At 41.4% G+C, this 18,613-nt stretch overlaps 1 protein-coding gene across 7 annotated transcripts in view; it reads left to right on the plus strand.

Moving 5' to 3' along the window:
- SEC24B (SEC24 homolog B, COPII coat complex component) overlaps window positions 1–18,613 on the plus strand; it is a 97,172-nt gene that overhangs the window by 77,465 nt on the left and 1,094 nt on the right. For 6 of the 7 annotated variants that reach the window (XM_051820101.2, XM_051820099.2, XM_051820097.2 and 3 more), the window contains 12 exons: window positions 478–596; window positions 886–941; window positions 1,189–1,395; window positions 3,368–3,491; window positions 3,893–4,051; window positions 7,132–7,305; window positions 7,920–8,030; window positions 11,341–11,516; window positions 12,418–12,555; window positions 13,728–13,832; window positions 14,631–14,723; window positions 18,455–18,558. In XM_051820101.2, coding sequence (XP_051676061.2) covers window positions 478–596; window positions 886–941; window positions 1,189–1,395; window positions 3,368–3,491; window positions 3,893–4,051; window positions 7,132–7,305; window positions 7,920–8,030; window positions 11,341–11,516; window positions 12,418–12,555; window positions 13,728–13,832; window positions 14,631–14,723; window positions 18,455–18,558 — 1,566 coding nt within the window. Of the gene's footprint in view, window positions 1–477; window positions 597–885; window positions 942–1,188; window positions 1,396–3,367; window positions 3,492–3,892; window positions 4,052–7,131; window positions 7,306–7,919; window positions 8,802–11,340; window positions 11,517–12,417; window positions 12,556–13,727; window positions 13,833–14,630; window positions 14,724–18,454; window positions 18,559–18,613 lie in introns of all 7 variants that reach the window. The other variant, XR_011378310.1, reaches the window with a different exon arrangement.

Below are 18,613 nucleotides of genomic sequence, written 5' to 3' on the forward strand. Positions count from 1 at the left end.
ATAAGTAAATAAATCTTTAAAACAATAAAGTTTGATTTGCATTATGTTTAATCTTCTTGTGAAGTGCTATTTTGTCATTGTGTCCTTAAGATTGCTTAAATAAGACATACTTGTGATATTATAACTGAAAATATGAGTAAGTTTTCACTTAAAAAGAGAGTTTCAAAGCAAAGTTAGGGAGAATAATGGCTTTTTAAAATAATTTTTGTTGCTGGTTATTGTTTATTATTATTTGATTACTGATATAGTTCAGTTTTCTTAAGTATGGCGGCAAAGTATGTCATTAATTCACCTGCAAATAGAATGTTTCATGCATGCTCTTTACTGATACTTATTGGTTTAGATAGGAATAATTTTTCTGCCCCCTCTAAAAAGTAACAAGCCAGTCATCCTTAGACCCAATTTATTATTTCATTATTTTTTAAATAAAATTATTACTGAACACTTTGAATTTAAAATGGTCAATTTTAACTTTAGGCTTCCTGGTGATTCACGCACAAGAATAGGATTCGTGACCTTTGACAGTACTATTCATTTCTACAATTTACAAGAAGGATTATCTCAGCCTCAGATGTTGATTGTATCTGATATAGATGGTAAGCAGTCAACAAAATAAAGATGTTTCTGATTACAGCCATCAGAAAATGGCCACTGTGTTTTATAATACAGCTCACTTTATACTACAAGGATCATTTCATGTGCTTTCGTATTTGTTTTAAAATAATTGTTTTCTTGCAGATACTTAATTCTGTGATGTTCATGCCTATGTATATTTAATAAGATAGTATTATAGTAAGCATTCATATATATGACCTGATAAAACTTTCCTAATTTATTTTTTCTTTTGATTTGATTTGTTAATTAAAATATATTTTTCCCTTGTAGATGTTTTTCTACCTACACCAGATAGTTTACTTGTCAATCTATACGAAAGTAAAGAGGTAAGATTGAATAATTTTGTTAAAATGTCAAAATGTTTGTTTTTCAACTGTGCACTAAGTGTTAACATCAGTTTACTTGATATATTAGTATTGTTAAACAATAGTTAACATACATAGCTTATGAATTGACTCCTCAGTTTATACCTCCCAGAAATGCAGTGATATCCATACCATAGTCTGGATTGTTTTAGGGAAGATGATTTCATTGCCTTCTCAATAATTCCATTTTTAATCTTTGTTTTCTCAGCTTATAAGAGACTTACTGAATGCATTACCAAATATGTTCACCAATACAAGAGAAACACACAGTGCTCTTGGTCCTGCGCTGCAGGCTGCCTTTAAATTAATGTCTCCAACAGGGGGCCGTGTGTCTGTATTTCAGACACAGTTACCTTCCTTGGGTGCAGGACTTCTGCAGTCCAGAGAAGATCCTAATCAGAGATCAAGTACAAAGGTATTTTATATTTAGTTTCCTGCCATATTTAAGATTGTGTTTTCTGCCTTTATAAGCCATGTAATATGTATTCCCTCTGCCTTTCTCCTTCATTAATAATAATAAAAAGGCTAATTAAAAGAGTTTAAGTTGGGGCATACATTATGATGTGTGGGTAGCAGGTTAAGCTACCACTTGGAAAGCCCACATTGGAGTGCCTGGCATCAGTCCTGCCTCCAGTTCCTATCCAGCTTCCTACTAATACACACCCTGGAAGGCAGCGGGTGGTGGCTCGAGCACTTGGATTCCTACCAACCTCATGGGAGACCCAGAGGGAGCTGCTGGTTCCTAGCTTTGTCTTGGCCTAGCCTGGTCTGTTGAGGGTATTTGGGAAGTAAATCAGGGGATGGAAGATTTCTCTCTCTGTCTCTCCCTTTCTCTCTTTGTCACTCTACTTTAAAAGAAATAAATATAAGTAAACCGAAAAGAAAAAATAGAGAAGTTTTTAAAAATAGAAAGCTTAACTCATTTGTTTTTAAGTTGCAGTGTGTCATTTTTATCACTTTGCAAGTCATAGAAATGTGACCATTACAAAAAGGTTTTGAACTCCATGTATAGACCATGTAGTTTCTCATAATACATATTTCCAGGAGTTGGCCCTTTGGCACAGTGTGTTTAGCTGCTGCTAGGGACAGCTGCATCACATGTCAGAATTCTGGTTCGAGTCCTGTCTACTCCACTTCCAGTTGAGCTTTCTGCTAATGCAGCAAGGAAGCAGTGGATAATGGCTCATGTACTTGAGTCCCTGGCACTCATATAGGACACCTGGATAGAGTTCCTGGCTCCTGGCATCATCCCCTCCCTTCTGGCCCCCCCCCCCCCCCCCGCCCCACCGCTGTTGCAAGCATTTGGAGAATGATTCAGTGGAATGAAGATCTCTACTCTGCTTTTCAAATGAATAAATATATTTTTAAAGATTTATTTTATTTATTTGAAAGAGAGCAAGAGATCTTAACATCCAATGGGGGGCTGGCGCAGTGGCGAACTAGGTTAATCCTCTGCCTGCAGCACCGGCATCCCATATGGGCACTGGTTCTAGTCTCGGTTGCTCCTCTTCCAGTCCAGCTCTGCTGTGGCCTGGGATAGCAGTAGAAGATGGCCCAAGTGCTTGGGCCCCTGCACCCGCATGGGAGACCAGGAAGAAGCACCTGGCTCCTGGCTTCGGATTGGCACAGCACCGGCTGTTGCAGCCATTTTGGGAGTGAACCAACAGAAGGAAGACCTTTCTCTCTGTCTGTCTCTCTCACTGTCTGTAACTCTGTCAAATAAATAAATAAAATCTTTAAAAAAACAAGCAAACAAAAAACATCCAATGGTTCACTCCCCAGATGGCCACAGTAGTTGGGGCTTTCTCTCAGTAAATGTGAAAGTATTCAATTTAATTGAATCAGTCCTAGCTACTCAGCTTCCAATCTAGCTTCTTCTTGGTATACATCCTGGTAAATGGCAGATGATGGCTTGGGTACTCAGGTTCCTGCCACCTATGTGGGAGTCCCAGATGGAGTTCTAAGCTCCTGGCTTCAGCCTGGTCCAGCCCTGGCTGTTGGCGGGCATTTGGGAGGTGAACCAGCAGCTGGAAGATCTCATTCTCTCTCTCTCTCTACTTGAAAGAGAGAGAGAGAGGGAGGGAGAGAGGTTTTCCATCCACTGGTGTACTCTGCAAGGCTGAGCCAGGCCACAGCTAGGAGCCAGAAGCTTCACCCAGGTCTCCCATGCGGGTGGCAGGGGCCCCAGCACTTGGGCCATCTTCTGCTGCTTTTCCCAGGCCAAAAGCAGGGAACTGGATCAGAAGTGTTCGAACAGCCAGGACACAAAATGGTACCCAAACCTGCTATACTGTGATGCTGGCCCCTAAAAAATTTTTTTAGAGAGACATAAAAAGGTGTGCATAACTTAAGGTTTCTAGCTCTTATTTTATGTTCTTTTGACTTAGGTGGTACAACATCTTGGTCCCGCAACTGATTTTTATAAGAAACTCGCTTTAGATTGCTCAGGACAGCAAACTGCAGTGGATTTGTTCCTTCTAAGTTCACAGTATTCAGATCTTGCTTCTCTAGGTAAGGAGATACTGTGTTTATTTGCTTACATAGACATTTTTGGTACATGATTAAATTCCTCAGCATTCTCGGTATTTTGGGGAGAAAAGTATATAAATGAGATAGATGATATCTATGAAAATTATTAGTAAACTTTTAATACACTATGAAATGTAAAATGACGTCAGCATTTTATCTATATAGCATGATTCCCTTACCCTTCTGCTCAACAATAAACTGTGTAGTGTATAATTTATTTTACAAATGTTTCTGTTTGTTTCAGATTTGTATGTTTTTCTTTTGACAGCTTAGGTTTGCTCATTGTGGTTTAGGTTTCTTCATAATATACAATCTGTAGTGCTGTTGGACAAGCAGAATATTATTGCTTCTGTAGCTGATACTTTTTAAATTTCTCTCTAAAGCTTGTATGTCCAAGTATTCTGCGGGGTGCATCTATTATTATCCATCTTTCCATTGTATTCACAATCCTTCACAAGCAGAAAAGTTACAAAAAGATCTAAAACGGTATCTCACAAGAAAAATTGGATTTGAAGCTGTTATGAGAATAAGGTGTACGAAAGGTATGACATGGTTACAATTATATTTTATGTTACATACTTGTATCAAAATTAATGAACATTCTTACTGTCACTACTTAGGATGATGACTGTTACCATAGAAGACTTTGACCCATTCTTTGTTTATTATATAGTTATAGCCATTCTTTTTTTTTGTTTTGTTTTTTTGACAGGCAGAGTTAGACAGTAAGAGAGAGAGAGACAGAGAGAAAGGTCTTCCTTTTTCTGTTGCTTCACTCTCCAAGTGGCCGCTACGGCCGGTGCACTGCGCCGATCCGAAGCCAGGAGCCAGGTGCTTCCTCCTGGTCTCCCATGCAGGTGCAGGGCCCAAGGACCTGGGCCATCCTCCACTGCACTCCCGGGCCACTGCAGATAGCTGGACTGGAAGAGGGACAACCGGGAAAGAATCCACGCCCTGACTGGGACTAGAACTCAGGATGCTGGTGCCACAGGTGGAAGATTAGTCAAGTGAGCTGCGGCGCCATATAGCCATTCTTTATTTATAATAAAGTTACTGAAAGATCATTAGCTGTTTAAAAAAAAAATTAAAGAGAGAGAATCACATTCACTGATGTTCTCCAAAATGCTGAAGCATGGAACTCAGTCTGGGTCTCCCACGTGGTCACAGGGACCCAAACAGTCAAGCTGTCACCTGCCACCTCAACAGCCTGAGCTCCAGAAGGAAACCAGCATTGGAAGCAGAGCCATGGCCAGAACCCAGGCACACTGATATGGCACCTAGGTAGCTCAGCTGCTGTGCCAAATACCCACCCATCCCCATTTCCTGTTTTTTTTTTTTTTTTTTAATAACCTAAATAAGTGGACGAAAATAATGTTTTGGCTTATTCTCAAACATAAGTTAAAGCCCAAAATGATTTGAGAAGGAGAATTAGGGATTGTCCAATTAAGGATGTTTGCCTTGCCTTCATAATAGGTTTTTTTTGTTTGTTTGTTTGTTTGTTTTTGACAGGCAGAGTTAGACAGTGAGAGAGAGAGAGAGTGAGAAATGTCTTCCTTCCTTCCGTTGGTTCACCCCCCAAATGGCTTCCTCCTGGTCTCCCATGCGGGTACAGGGCCCAAGTACTTGTGTCATCCTCCACTGCACTCCTGGGCCACAGCAGAGAGCTGGACTGGAAGAGGAGCAGCCGGGACAGAATCCGGCACCCCAACCGGGACTAGAACCTGGGGTGCCAGCGCCATAGGTGGAGGATTAGCCTAGTGAGCCTGGGCGCCCGCCTGCCTTCATGATAGTTTAATTTATATTTCGTTGGTTTTATTTGAATGTTTGCTGTAGGGATTCTGGCCCCTTATTTTGAGTTGTACAGTAATCCTCATTTGTTTAATTTTGTGCCTGTTTAGGTCAGTGTCTGATTTCAAATCATAAAGCAGAAAATGTTAATAAAATTAGTTATCAGTACTAGATAAATATGTAGTCTTCCTTCTTTATAATCTCCATTGGTTATTTTAATTAGTATTTTTTAAAAGATTTATTTATTTATTTGAAAGTCAGAGTTACACAGAGAGAGGAGAGGCAGAGAGAGTCTTCCATCCAATTGTTCACTCCCCATTTGGCCACAACGGCCGGAGCTGTGCCGATCCGAAGCCAGGAGCCAGGAGCTTCTTCCTGGTCTCCCACGCAGGTGCAGGGGCCCAGGGACTTGGGCCATCTTCTATTGCTTTTTCCCAGGCTGTGGCAGAGAGCTGGCTTGGATGTGGAGCAGCTGGGGCTTGAACTGGTGCCCATATGGGATGCCGGCGCTTCAGGCCAGGGCGTTAACCCACTGCGCCACTGCGACGGCCCCTTAATTAGTATTTTGGAACCTTCTGCCTATACTCTAACTTTACTCTCCTGAGATTCTTTTGATTCAAAGTGAGAAGCATCTTTGACTTTAAAAAGTAAATTTAGGAGCCAGTGTTGCGGCGTAGCAAACCGAGCTGCTCGTGAGGCCGGCGTTCTGTCTCGCAGTGCTGGTTTGAGTCATGACCGCTCTGCTTCCTCTTCAGCTCTCTGCTAATGCTCCTGAGAAAGCAGCAGAAGGTGGCCCAAGTACTTAGGCCCCTGCCACTCATGTGAGAAACCCAGATGGAGTTCTAGGCTCCTGACTTTGCCCTGGCCCAGCCCTAACTATTGCAGCCATTTGGGAAATGAACCAGCAGATAGAAGATCTCTGTCTGACTCTGTCCTCTCTCTCTCTCTCTCTCTCTCTCTCTCTATATATATATATATATATATGTGTGTGTGTGTGTGTGTGTGTGTGTGTATTTGACTCTCCCTTTCAAATAAATAAATCTTTTTTTAAAAAAATCTTCAGGGGCTGGTGTTTGGTGCCATGGTTAAGATGCCACTTGGGTTGCTAACATCACGTATTGGAATTCCTGTCCTGGGTTGAATTCCAGCTCCACTTCTTCTTTTTTTTTTTTTTTTTTTTTTTTTTTTTTTACAGGCAGAGTGGACAGTGAGAGAAGAGAGAGATACAGAGAGAAAGGTCTTTCTTTGCCGTTGGTTCACCCTCCAATGGCCGCCGCAGCTGGTGCGCTGCGGGCCGGCGCACCATGCTGATCTGAAGCCAGGAGCCAGGTGCTTCTCCTGGTCTCCCATGTGGGTGCAGGGCCCAAGGACTTGGGCCATCCTTCACTGCACTCCCTGGCCATAGCAGAGAGCTGGCCTGGAACAGGGGCAACCGGGACAGAATCCGGCGCCCCGACCGGGACTAGAACCCGGTGTGCCGGCGCCGCAGGCAGAGGATTAGCCTAGTGAGCCGCGGCGCCGGCCCCAGCTCCACTTCTGATTCTGGCTTCCTGCTGATTTACACTATGGGAGGCAGCAGATCATGGCTCAGGTATTTTGATCCCTGCCACCCATATGGGCTACCAGATTTGAATTCTGGGTTTCTGGCTTCTGCTTCGCCCAACCCTGGCCATTGCAGGCATATGGGGACTGAACCAGCAGGTGGAAGATCTGTTTCTGTCTCTATCTCTGCCTTTCAACTGAAATGAAACTAATAATTTTTTTTTAAAAAGTAACTTTAGCTTAGGTGAAAATATTGTTACTTCGTCTTTCATATTGAACTTTCTCCTCCTAGGTCTTTCAATGCACACTTTTCATGGAAACTTCTTTGTCCGATCCACTGACTTGTTATCCCTTGCCAACATCAATCCTGATGCTGGGTTTGCAGTGCAGTTGTCAATTGAAGAAAGTTTGACAGATACTTCCTTAGTGTGCTTTCAAACAGCCCTGTTGTATACATCAAGCAAAGGTAATGTTAACAGAAATGAAATATAGCCTACACAGGAATAGACACACACTCTTCCGTGTGTGGAAAGAAAACGAATGCACAGTACCAAGTAATGGCATTTGTATTCATCAAAAATAAGTTCTGTTAGTTTCTTCTGTCCTTTCTTAATACTCACTTTTGAGTCTTCAGTAATATACTTTTTTTCATTTGTAGAAGACTTGTACTCTCTAGGATCAGTTATTTCTGGTTGAAACTTGTGGTAAATCCAGCTGTGCCATCCTTTGCAATATTTCTTGCTCCCTATAAAATAGAAAACTATAGCAATTCAGGTCTTCATCTGCTATTTGACAGTCTAAAATGTCTATTGGGTATAATTTAGTATGAAATTAAAATAAAAAGTAGAACCTAATGCCCGGCTAGAGATGAAATACAGTATAGATTCATCATGTGTCTTCAGATATGGAGAGTGTTCCTTTTTCTTTAAAACATGTTAGTTGTAAACTTTTTTACATTTCAAAATCCTGTGGGTGATCTCATCTAGTCAGAATAACTTGAGTAAAATTTTGATCTGTTCTTTTTGTCCCTTTCTTAGTTTAATATATTATGCAATGACATCTGTTCATCATTTTGTTTAGGTGAGCGGAGAATTAGAGTGCATACGCTTTGTTTGCCAGTGGTAAGTTCACTAGCAGATGTATACGCAGGAGTGGATGTTCAAGCTGCCATCTGCCTTCTAGCAAATATGGGTGAGTAAAACGTAAAGGAACAGGTGAAATAAATTTTTCTGTCCTAAAAACTGAAACACAGCTGATTTTTTCATCCTATAAACTCCTTATTTAAAAAGTATGTTTTACATTTTCCTTTTAATGTTATGAATTAAGCTGTTCTCTCTTTTTTTTTTTTTTTTTAAATTTTATTTATTTATTTGAGAGGCCAAGTTACAGAGAAGTCTTCCATCCGCTGGTTCGATTCCCAAATGGCTGCAACTGCTGGAGTTGGGTCGAGCTGAAGCCAGGAGCCAGGAGCTTCTTTCTGGTCTCCCACGTGGATGCAGGGGCCCAAGCACGTGGACCATCTTCCATTTATTTCCCAGGCCATTAGCAGGGAGCTGGATGGGAAGTGGGACAGCCAAGACTAGAAACAGTGCCCCTGTGGGTTGCCAGTGCTACAGGCCAAGGCTGAGCCCACAATGCCACGGCACCAGCCCCCTAAACTGTTCTTATATTTTATGTTCATTCTTAATGTAAAAATCTTTTAGGGGATTCAGAATAATTGAAAACTGGTGAAAACCTGATGGACTCAACTAATGAGAGTATTTTTTAGCCATAGAATGGAATACTCAGCAATGAAAAGAAATGAACCAGGAAGAGCATTTGATATTGTGGTTTAGATGCCTGCATCCCACATTGGAATACCTGGCTCCAGTTTCTGACTCTGCCTGCCTGCTAATACAGATGCTGGGAGGCAGCAGTAATGGACTAAGTCATTGCGTACCTGCCACTTATGTGGAAGACTCAGTGAGTTTCTGGCTCCTGCTTGGGCCCTGGCCCACCCTGTCTGTTGTGTGCATTTGCAGAGTAAATCAGCATATGGGAGCTCTTTGTCTCTGTTTTTCGCCTGTTAGTAATACATTTATTTATTTAATTTGAAGACTAAGTTATTAATTCATTATTAGATTTATTTATTTGAAGGGGAGAGTGACAGAGGCAGAGAGACTGAGCAGGAGATCATCCATCTGCTGTTTTACTTCCCAAATGGCCGCCACAGCCAGGGCTGGTCTGTACTGAAGGCGGGAGCCCAAAGCTACTTCCAGATCTGCCACATGGGTAGTAGGAGTCCAAGTACCTGGGTCATCTGCTACTGCTTTCTTTCCCAGGCACATTAGTAGGTAGCTGGAGGGAAGCAGAGCAGTCAGGACTGAAACCAGCACTCCAGGATCGGACGTTGGCATTGTAGGCAGCAGCTTAGCTTGTTGTGCCACAGTGCCAGCCCCTCAAGCAATATTTTTATTTTTATTTTTATTTTTTTTTTGACAGGCAGAGTTAGACAGTGAGAGAGAGAGAGAGAGAAAGGTCTTCCTTCCGTTGGTTCACCCCCCAAATGGCTGCTACGGCCAGCGTGCTGCGACGAACCAAAGCCAGGAGCCAGGTGCTTCCTCCTGGTCTCCCATGCAGGTGCAGGGCCCAAGGACCTGGGCCATCCTCCACTGCCTTCCCAGGCCACAGCAGAGATCTGGACTGGAAGAGGAGCAACCGGGACAGAATCCGGTGCCCCGACCGGGACTAGAACCCGGAGTGCCAGCACCGTAGCAGGCGGAGGATTAGCCAAGTGAGCCGCGGCGCCCGCCTCAAGCAATATTTTTTAAAACAAGAATGAGCTATCAATATCTAAACATGGATGACTCTCAAAGGCATTGTGCTAAGTGTAAAGTAGCAGTACTCTCCAAGGACTATGTATATATGATACCATTTATCTAACATTCAGGAAACGAGAAGATTGGACGGAGACTATGTTAGTGATTTCCAGGGTTGGGGACATGGGGAGGGTTTTGCTGTGAAGAGGCACTACAGAGGGATATTTTTTGGGTGATGAAACTGTTGTGTATCTTGATGGTAGTGATTACATGGCTATGCATTTTACGTGTAACCACCATGGAACTATAGTCAAAAAAGTGTCACTATATGCAAGATAAAAAGGTCCTTTGGAAAGTTAATACTTAACAACACTGAGTGTTTTTGTTTTTAATGAATTTACCTTATATATGAATTTAGACATGAACGAAATAAAATTTTTTCCCAAGCAGTCCTGGAGAAAAATAGCAATTAAATCTAGATTTTGAATTACACCATAACTGATTATTTTAGTACTGGATTTTTATATAGATTGTCTCTGTTTTAATAAGAGGTTCTTAAAGAAAAATAATTTTCCCATTGATACCTATTTCTTCAGTGACTGCATGAAAACCTGTGTTGTTCAGTTTGCTCTTTTTTTGTTTTTAATTGTTTTTGATTTCTTTGAATGGCCGAGGAACAGATGGAGAGGGAGAGGCAGAGAAAGAGATGCTCCATCCACTTAATCACGCTTTAAATGGCTGCAAAAGCCAGGTGTGGGCCAGGTGGAAACCAGAAGCCAGAACTCCATCCTGGTCTCCTATGTGGTTGGCAGAGGCCCAAATACTTGGGTCATCTTCCTGTGTTTTTCGAGGCACATAGGCAGGAAGCTAGATCAGAAGTGGAAAATCCAGGACTTGAACTGGCACTTTGATATAGAATGCCAGGACTGCAAATGATGGCTTTCCTTGTGATACCACAATGTCAGCCCCATGTTCTCATGTTTTATTTGTTGATCTGGATTGCTTTGTAAAGAAAATTTAGAGAATCACAAGGGATAACTTAGGTTGGAGAATGTACGTGGATTGTGATTGTTGAATGATGTATTTATTATACATGTGATTTCTATTTGAGTAATAGAAACATCCCCAGGGCTTTCTCAGAAGTATGTGAATCTACCCTTAATATGAATAGTGGCTAAGTGCTTTTATGCTTAACAGATTAAAACAAAAAGACTCCGAAAGAATCTAAACTTACTGTGATTTTCAGATTTACTCAGATTTGGTTTAGAAAAATGGGGCCAGCACTGTGGCACAGCGGTTAAAGCTGCAGCCTGCAGCGCCGGCATCCCATATGGGTGCCGGTTCGAGTCCTGGCTGCTCCTGTTCTGATCCAGCTCTCTGCTATGGCCTGGGAAAGCAGTAGAAGATGGCCCAAGCCCTTGGGCCGCTGCATCCAGGTCGGAGAAGCTCCTGACTCCTGGCTTTGGATCAGCTCAGCTTTGGCCATTGTGGTCATTTGGGGAGTGAATCAGGAATGGAAGACCTCTTTCTCTCTCTGCCTCTCCTCTCTCTCTGTAACTCTGACTTTCAAATAAATAAAATAATACTTCAAGTGAGGGAGCAGATGACCTACATTATGCTTATTAAATAATGCATATTCTGTCTTTTACAGAGCTCATTGGAATGTGATATTTAAACCTTTGTCCATTTTCATTCCTTTACAGCTGTGGATCGATCAGTGTCATCAAGTCTGTCAGATGCAAGAGACGCCTTAGTGAATGCGGTAGTGGATTCGTTGTCTGCATATGGCTCAACTATTTCAAATTTTCAGCACTCTGCACTGATTGCACCCAACTCCCTCAAATTGTTTCCACTCTATGTTTTGGCACTTCTCAAACAGGTAGCTCTATTATATTTGATAAAGATTTTCTGTCTCAGATACATATGTTAAATAAAATCTGTATTGCTATTTTTTAATACTAAAGGATAATGGACTTTAGCATTGGAAGTTTTGAAGAGTAGCCAAAAAATTCAGTGGAAAATGATTGTATATGGGTATACAGTGACCTTGTGAAACCATATCCTCTGCCTCTTTAACATGTGTGAGCAGTTTGAATAATGTTATGGTCATACGCACTTGTGTTGTTTTATTTTTTTATTTTTTGACAGGCAGAGTTAGACAGTGAGAGAGAGAGAGAGTGAGTTAGTTATAGACAGTGAGAGGGAGACAGAGAGAAAGGTTTTCCTTCCGTTGGTTCACTCCCCTAATGGCCGTGCCGCTACAGCCGGTGCTGTGCCGATCCAAAGCCAGGAGCCAGGTGCTTCCTCCCGGTCTCCCATATGGGTGCAGGGATCCAAGCACTTGGGCCATCCTCCGCTGCCCTCCCGGGCCACAGCAGAGAGCTGGACTGGAAGAGGAGCAACCGGGACTAGTAACCGGCGCACCAACCAGGACTAGAACCCGGGGTGCCAGCGCCACGGGTGGAGGATTAGCCAAGTGAGCCGTCATAACCCACTTGTGCCATTTGCTTCTGGAGAGAGGCCCTAAGGAAAGGATCTAACATTTACAGAACATCCTTCTTTTGTCTCAGGCTCTGTTAATAGATACTCTTAGTTAATCCTTACAGCCGCCTAGAGATGTGAGCATTATTATCTTGTTCTTCTGATGATGTCAGAGCTAAGAATAGAATCCAAGTCTGTCTGATGTGAAGGACATGCTTTTCCCATGATTAATGGTACTTATTTTAATATTTTCCCACTATGTTTTTGTTTTACTTGAAAACATGTCTTTTTCCTTGCAGAAAGCCTTTAGAACGGGTACAAGCACACGCCTAGATGATCGTGTATATGCCATGTGTCAGATAAAGTCTCAGCCACTTGTTCATCTAATGAAAATGATTCATCCCAACTTATACAGGATAGACAGATTGACAGATGAGGTATGCATTTCAGTGTGCATTTGAAAAATTTGAACGTGTTCGAGTATCTCTGTTTTACAGCAAAGGTAATAATAATTTATTTTCAATAGTTTTTTCTATTCCTGTCCCCTCCACGGTAGTAATGTATTAAGTAAGGACACTAGCTATGGATCTGATTGGCTGATAACACTCTCTGGTAATATCAATAGTTACTGAGGTTTCAAAATTAGTTTCATATGGGAAATAATTTATTTTGTGGGTTTGGTTTTAATACTTACTACACACCTAAGTTGTAGAGTGTTAATTTCCATTTATATTTTGTAGATAATGACTGTCTGACATCAAATTGTCATTTTGATTTTAAAGTAAAAAATCCAGTATCCAACAATACTTTTCAGGTACAAACATGTAGTGTCTTTTCTTCCTTGGGTTAAAACTATATTCTTGGCTGGTGCCGCGGCTCACTAGGCTAATCCTCTGCCTTGCGGCGCCGGCACACCGGGTTCTAGTCCCGGTCGGGGCGCCAGATTCTGTCCCGGTTGCCCCTGTTCCAGGCCAGCTCTCTGCTATGGCCAGGGAGTGCAGTGGAGGATGGCCCAAATACTTGGGCCCTGCACCCGTATGGGAGACCAGGGGAAGCACCTGGCTCCTGCCATCGGATCAGCGCAGTGCGCCGGCCTCAGCGCGCCGGCCGCGGCGGCCATTGGAGGGTGAACCAGCGGCGGCCATTGGAGGGTGAACCAACGGCAAAAGGAAGACCTTTCTCTCTGTCTCTCTCTCTCACTGTCCACTCTGCCTGTCAAAACAAAACAAAACAAAACAACTATATTTGAAATTAGTATTAACTTCAAACATAGCCTTTTGTTACTAGATAAATGTAAGAAGCAATTTGATATGCAGCAGAGTATCATTCATATTTCTATTTCAGCAATTATATTACTACTTATCCAAAAGGGGATACATTGTACCCAAAAAAGAAGGAAATAAATAACAGATCATTTTATATACTCATGCTTTTACCTTTTTAGGTTGAGTATGTTTGAGCCAATGTGGTAATGTATAATTATTATTTTTGCATACCATCAAGTTCTCAAGTAGCATGTTCCCATATTTAATAAAGAGAGTTAGTGGACATTAGCACACAAACTGTTGATAGTAATATAAGCACATTCACATTGTTATTTTTCTTTCAGGGTGCAATTCATGTTAATGACAGGGTTGTACCTCAGCCACCTCTTCAAAAACTGTCTGCAGAGAAGCTGACAAGAGAAGGTGCTTTCCTCATGGACTGTGGCTCTGTAAGCACCCTATTAACAAAGCTCAACACTGTTCCACCTGGCAAAAAGAGAAACATAAAATCCAGCTCTGTGACCACAGAGCTGACCGTGAAAGTTGGATTAGGAATTGAGAGGCACTAAGTTAGTAACTGGCACAAGAGATTATTTAACTTTAGATTTTCCCAGATGCACATCATATTATTATCATAAATAAATAAATCTCATTAAAATGGAGTACTCAGAGTCCTGGATTACATGTACTTGGTGCAGAGAAGTGTTACAAAGTTATATTCCTGTCTTCAAGGTTGTTACCATGTAGAGCCATAAAATTCACAGGAACTTCAAGAGATTATAACTTGAATGAGAGAGTCCTGTTAATGATGGAAGTTGAGGAGTTTAGGACAAGTCACAGGGCACAGGTAGTGATACAGGGTGTCGGAGTGGTCAAGATGGCTTCGAGATAGAGCAGCCAAAGGATTTGCATCACCACACAAGAATGGGCTGCAATAATTGAAAGAATGAGTGGGAAATAGAGTGAGTCACTCCTCTTGATTAAAGCATTGCATTCATAGTGGGGGAGGAGGAAGTTATAAATTTTCTGGGAATCCTTAAAATTGAAGCAAAAGCAATAGAAACCACTCTAGATCCTTGGATGTACATTCACAATGAACTAAGTACAGTTTCCATGTTACTTTTATGTTGTGCCTACTTTGAGATTGTATACTTCTCTTATGCATGATTAGTTAGTTTGGGAAAATTAGCTGTTGATGGTTTTCTTAAATATTAGGGATTTTTGATACTTTGTTTTCTTGTTTGTAGGTTTTTTACATTTGGATTGGAAAAGGCTGTGAAAATAACTTCATAGAGGATGTACTGGGGTGCCCTAATTTTGCATCAATTCCACAGAAAATGGTCAGTGGATTTTTATACTTTAACTTTTTGTTTGCACGTTTTAGTTCTTTTTATTAACATAAGATTTGTGTAAGGTTCACTATGTTATCTTTTTTAAAAGTGTGCAATTCAGTGTTTTTGTTTTGTTTCTCAGTGTATTTATACAGTTACACAGTTCTCACCACTATATTGATTTCAGAACACTTCTATCACCCCAGTAAAGAAACCCCGTATCTCCCAATCCTCCCTGCTCCCTCTTGCCCTGGAAATTCTTTTCTACTTTCTATCTACAGATTTGCTCATTGGGCATGGCATATAAATGAAGACATACGATATGTGGCTATTTGTTTTGCTACTTTCACTTCCCATGTCTCTCTCTTCCTCCTCACTCTCTTCCTCTTTTTTTTTTTAAGATTTATTTTTTTGATAGGCAGAGTTACAGAGAGAGAGAGAGAGAGAGATCTTCCATCCACTGGTTCACTCCCCAAATGGCCCCAATGGCTGGAGCTGAGCTGATCCAAAGCCAGGAGCCAGGAGCTTCTTCCAGGTCTTCCACATTGGTGCAGGGGCTCAAGCAATTGAGCCATCTTCTACTGCTTTCCTAGGCTATAGCAGAAAGCTGGATTGAAAATGGAGCAGCTGGGTCCTGGAACTGGTGCCCGTATGGGATGCCAGCACTGCAGGCAGCAGCTTTACCTGCTATGCTGCTGCGCCAGCTCCATTTTTTCCCCTAATATTTATTTATTTGAAAGGTAGAGAGAGAGATTTTCCATCCTCTGATTCACTTCCAAAATGGCCACATCAGCCTGGGCTGGGACATGCTAAAGCCAGGAACCAGGAACTCCATCTGGGTCTCCTACATTGCTGGTAGAGGCCCAAGTACTTGGGCCATCATATGCTGCCTTCCCAGACAAATCTTTCAGTTTTATTTTCCACACTTTTTTGAAGTACGTGCATATTACTACTTTATTCATTTTTATGACTGAAAATAGTCTATTTTATGGATATAACACATTTTGGTTATTGTTTATCCTTTTATGGACATGTTCATTTGTTTCTGCTTTGGGGCTGTTGTGACTATTGCTACCACGTAAGTTTTTGTGCGAATATATATGTATTTTAAATTCTCTTGGTTTTGTAGCCAGTAGTGGAGTTGCTAGGGCGTGAGGTAACCCTACATTTAACTTTGTGATGAACCATCAAATTGTTTTCCAACAATCATAGGGGTTTTTTTAAATTAGGAGTTTATTTTGTTGCAAAAAATTTGAAATCCATGTTCAGTTTACATTTTAAGGCAAATGCTTAATGTTCTTTTTTTTTTGTTTTTAAGATTTACTTATTTGTTTGAAAGTCAGTTACACAGAGAGAGGAGAGGCAGAGAGAGAGGTCTTCCATCTGCTGGTTCACTCCTCAGTTGGCTACAAAAGCTGGAGCTGCGCAGATCTGAAGCTAGGAGCCAGGAGCTTCTTCTGGGTCTCCCACGCAGGTGCAGGGGCCCAAGTGGAACAGCTGGGTCTCGAACCAGCGCCCATATGGGATGCCGGCGCTTCAGGCCAGGGCGTTAACCCTCTGCACCACAGCGCCAGCCCCAGGAAAAGAGGAAAGCAACCATAGTTTTTGACTTAGATTGTTTTTATTACAGCTTTTCAAGTTGCCTTTTACCAAATATGTGTTAACTAATACCAAAGAAATATGATTCTGAAAGCAGTTCTACATATTCAATTAATTGCAAAAAAAGACCTATCTTATTCTTGTATATTGTAGACTTTCTCTTTTTCCCAAAGTTAATATAAATTCGATGTAATCTTAGTTGTTTGTTTCTAACTTGGCAAGTGAATACCAGAGTTCCTTATTAAGACTCAACAGATGGCCGGCGCCGTGGCTCACTAGGCTAATCCTCTGCCTTGCGGCGCCGGCACACCGGGTTCTAGCCCCGGTCGGGGCGCCGGATTCTGTCCCTGTTGCCCCTCTTCCAGGCCAGCTCTCTGCTGTGGCCCGGGAGTGCAGTGGAGGATGGCCCAAGTGCTTGGGCCCTGCACCCCATGGGAGACCAGGATAAGTACCTGGCTCCTGCCATCGGATCAGCGCAGTGCGCCGGCCGCAGTGCGCTGGCCGTGGCGGCCATTGGAGGGTGAACCAACGGCAAAGGAAGACCTTTCTCTCTGTCTCTCTCTCTCACTGTCCACTCTGCCTGTCAAAAAAAATAATAATAAAAATAAATAAATAAATATATAAGTACATTACAGATCTCTAAGAAAAAGACACCCTGTGATCCCTAAGGGAAAAAGAAGAAAAATGGACAGAGGATTTGAACATGTCGTCCTTAGGAGAACATAGTATTGGCCATGTAGAATAAGATCAGCCTCACTCATAGTTGAGGAAAACGAGATAAAATAACCACAGAGCATTTCTTTCATATACCAGATTGATAGAGTTTAAAATTTGGTGATGGGCAATCACATAGAGGGTACAAGGCACCAGTCACTGTAGTGTCCATTTATGCGAACCTTTCGGAAGTGCCATTTAACAGTGTTAAAATTCAAAATCAAATGCTGTGACACAGTTAATTTTTTTACTCCTAGCAATGTATCCCATAGCTGTTTTCATAGATGCATGTATGGGTGCCCATAGAATTACAGTAGTAATATTTATGCACTTAAGAAAAAGATTACAGTCTGACGTGAGACAAGAGTGCATAGTATGATCCCATTTGTATGGGGCTCCTTCAGAAAGTTCATGGAAGATGAGATGTACAGGTAAATATGTTTTGGAGTAAAACCATTTGAAACTCCTGCAGGTTTTTTTTCATAGTAGGCATTTTCATGAACTTTTTTTGAAGCCCTCTCATATTCATGGATTTTAAAACTTTTCACCATAATAAACTTAAGTATTTTCATTCCATTCTTCCACAAAATATTTGAAGTACACCTTGAAGGAGGCAAAGATTTATTTATTTGAAAGGCAAAGTGACAGAGAGAGGGGAACAGGGGTTGGGGGAAACAGAGAGAGAGATCTTCCATTTGCTGGCTCATTCCCAAATGGCTTCAGTAGCTGGTACTGGACTAAGCCAAAGCTAAGTCTCTGACTCCATCTGGGTCTCCCTTTGGGTGGCTGAGACTCAAGCACTTGGACCATCTGCAGCTGACTTCTCAGGCACATTACCAGGAAGCTGGATTGGAAGAGGAGCAGGTGATATTAGAACGCTGATAATGGTGTGGTGGCCTTGTGAGTACAGCTTAACTGCTGCACTACAATGCTGGCCCCATCCCCCTTTTCTGGTCGCTGTTTTTTTTTTTTTTTCCAAAAATATGCTTGTGTATGTGATTTTTAAATGTGTATTTTTAAAAAATAGTTGAAAAAATCCCATGAAAATAGACATTTTTTCCTATTGACAAGGATTACAAATACAATTAATTGTAATTTTAATTTTATTTATATTCCAATAAGTGTTTTGAAACTATATGCAAGGCTATTTTAGAAAGACCTAAAAGTGTTTTCTTTTCATAAGTACATAAAAATTATAAGGTTTTTTTTTTCTTTTTCAAGGTCAGCTTATCAGTAAGCTAATTAAATTCAAAGTATGCTCATATAAACAGATTTGTCAACAATTTAAATTTCATTTATTTGATTGCTACTCTTGGGGCTGGGGAATAGAGTGCTGCAGTTGGTGGTACTGAAAACTAAGATTTAGTTTTAATATTGGTGATGAGTACTGAATAGGAAATAGTTTCCTAATTATATTTTTTTTCCAGACACATCTTCCAGAACTAGATACGCTTTCATCAGAAAGAACCAGATCTTTTATAACTTGGCTAAGAGACAGCAGACCACTAAGCCCAGTTCTTCATGTGGTGAAGTAAGAACTTATGTGACTGAATTATGAAGTTATCTCTTCCTGTGCAATATGTGTG

Source organism: Oryctolagus cuniculus, chromosome 8, assembly GCF_964237555.1.
Source record: "Oryctolagus cuniculus chromosome 8, mOryCun1.1, whole genome shotgun sequence".
Taxonomy (NCBI): Eukaryota; Metazoa; Chordata; class Mammalia; order Lagomorpha; family Leporidae; genus Oryctolagus; species Oryctolagus cuniculus.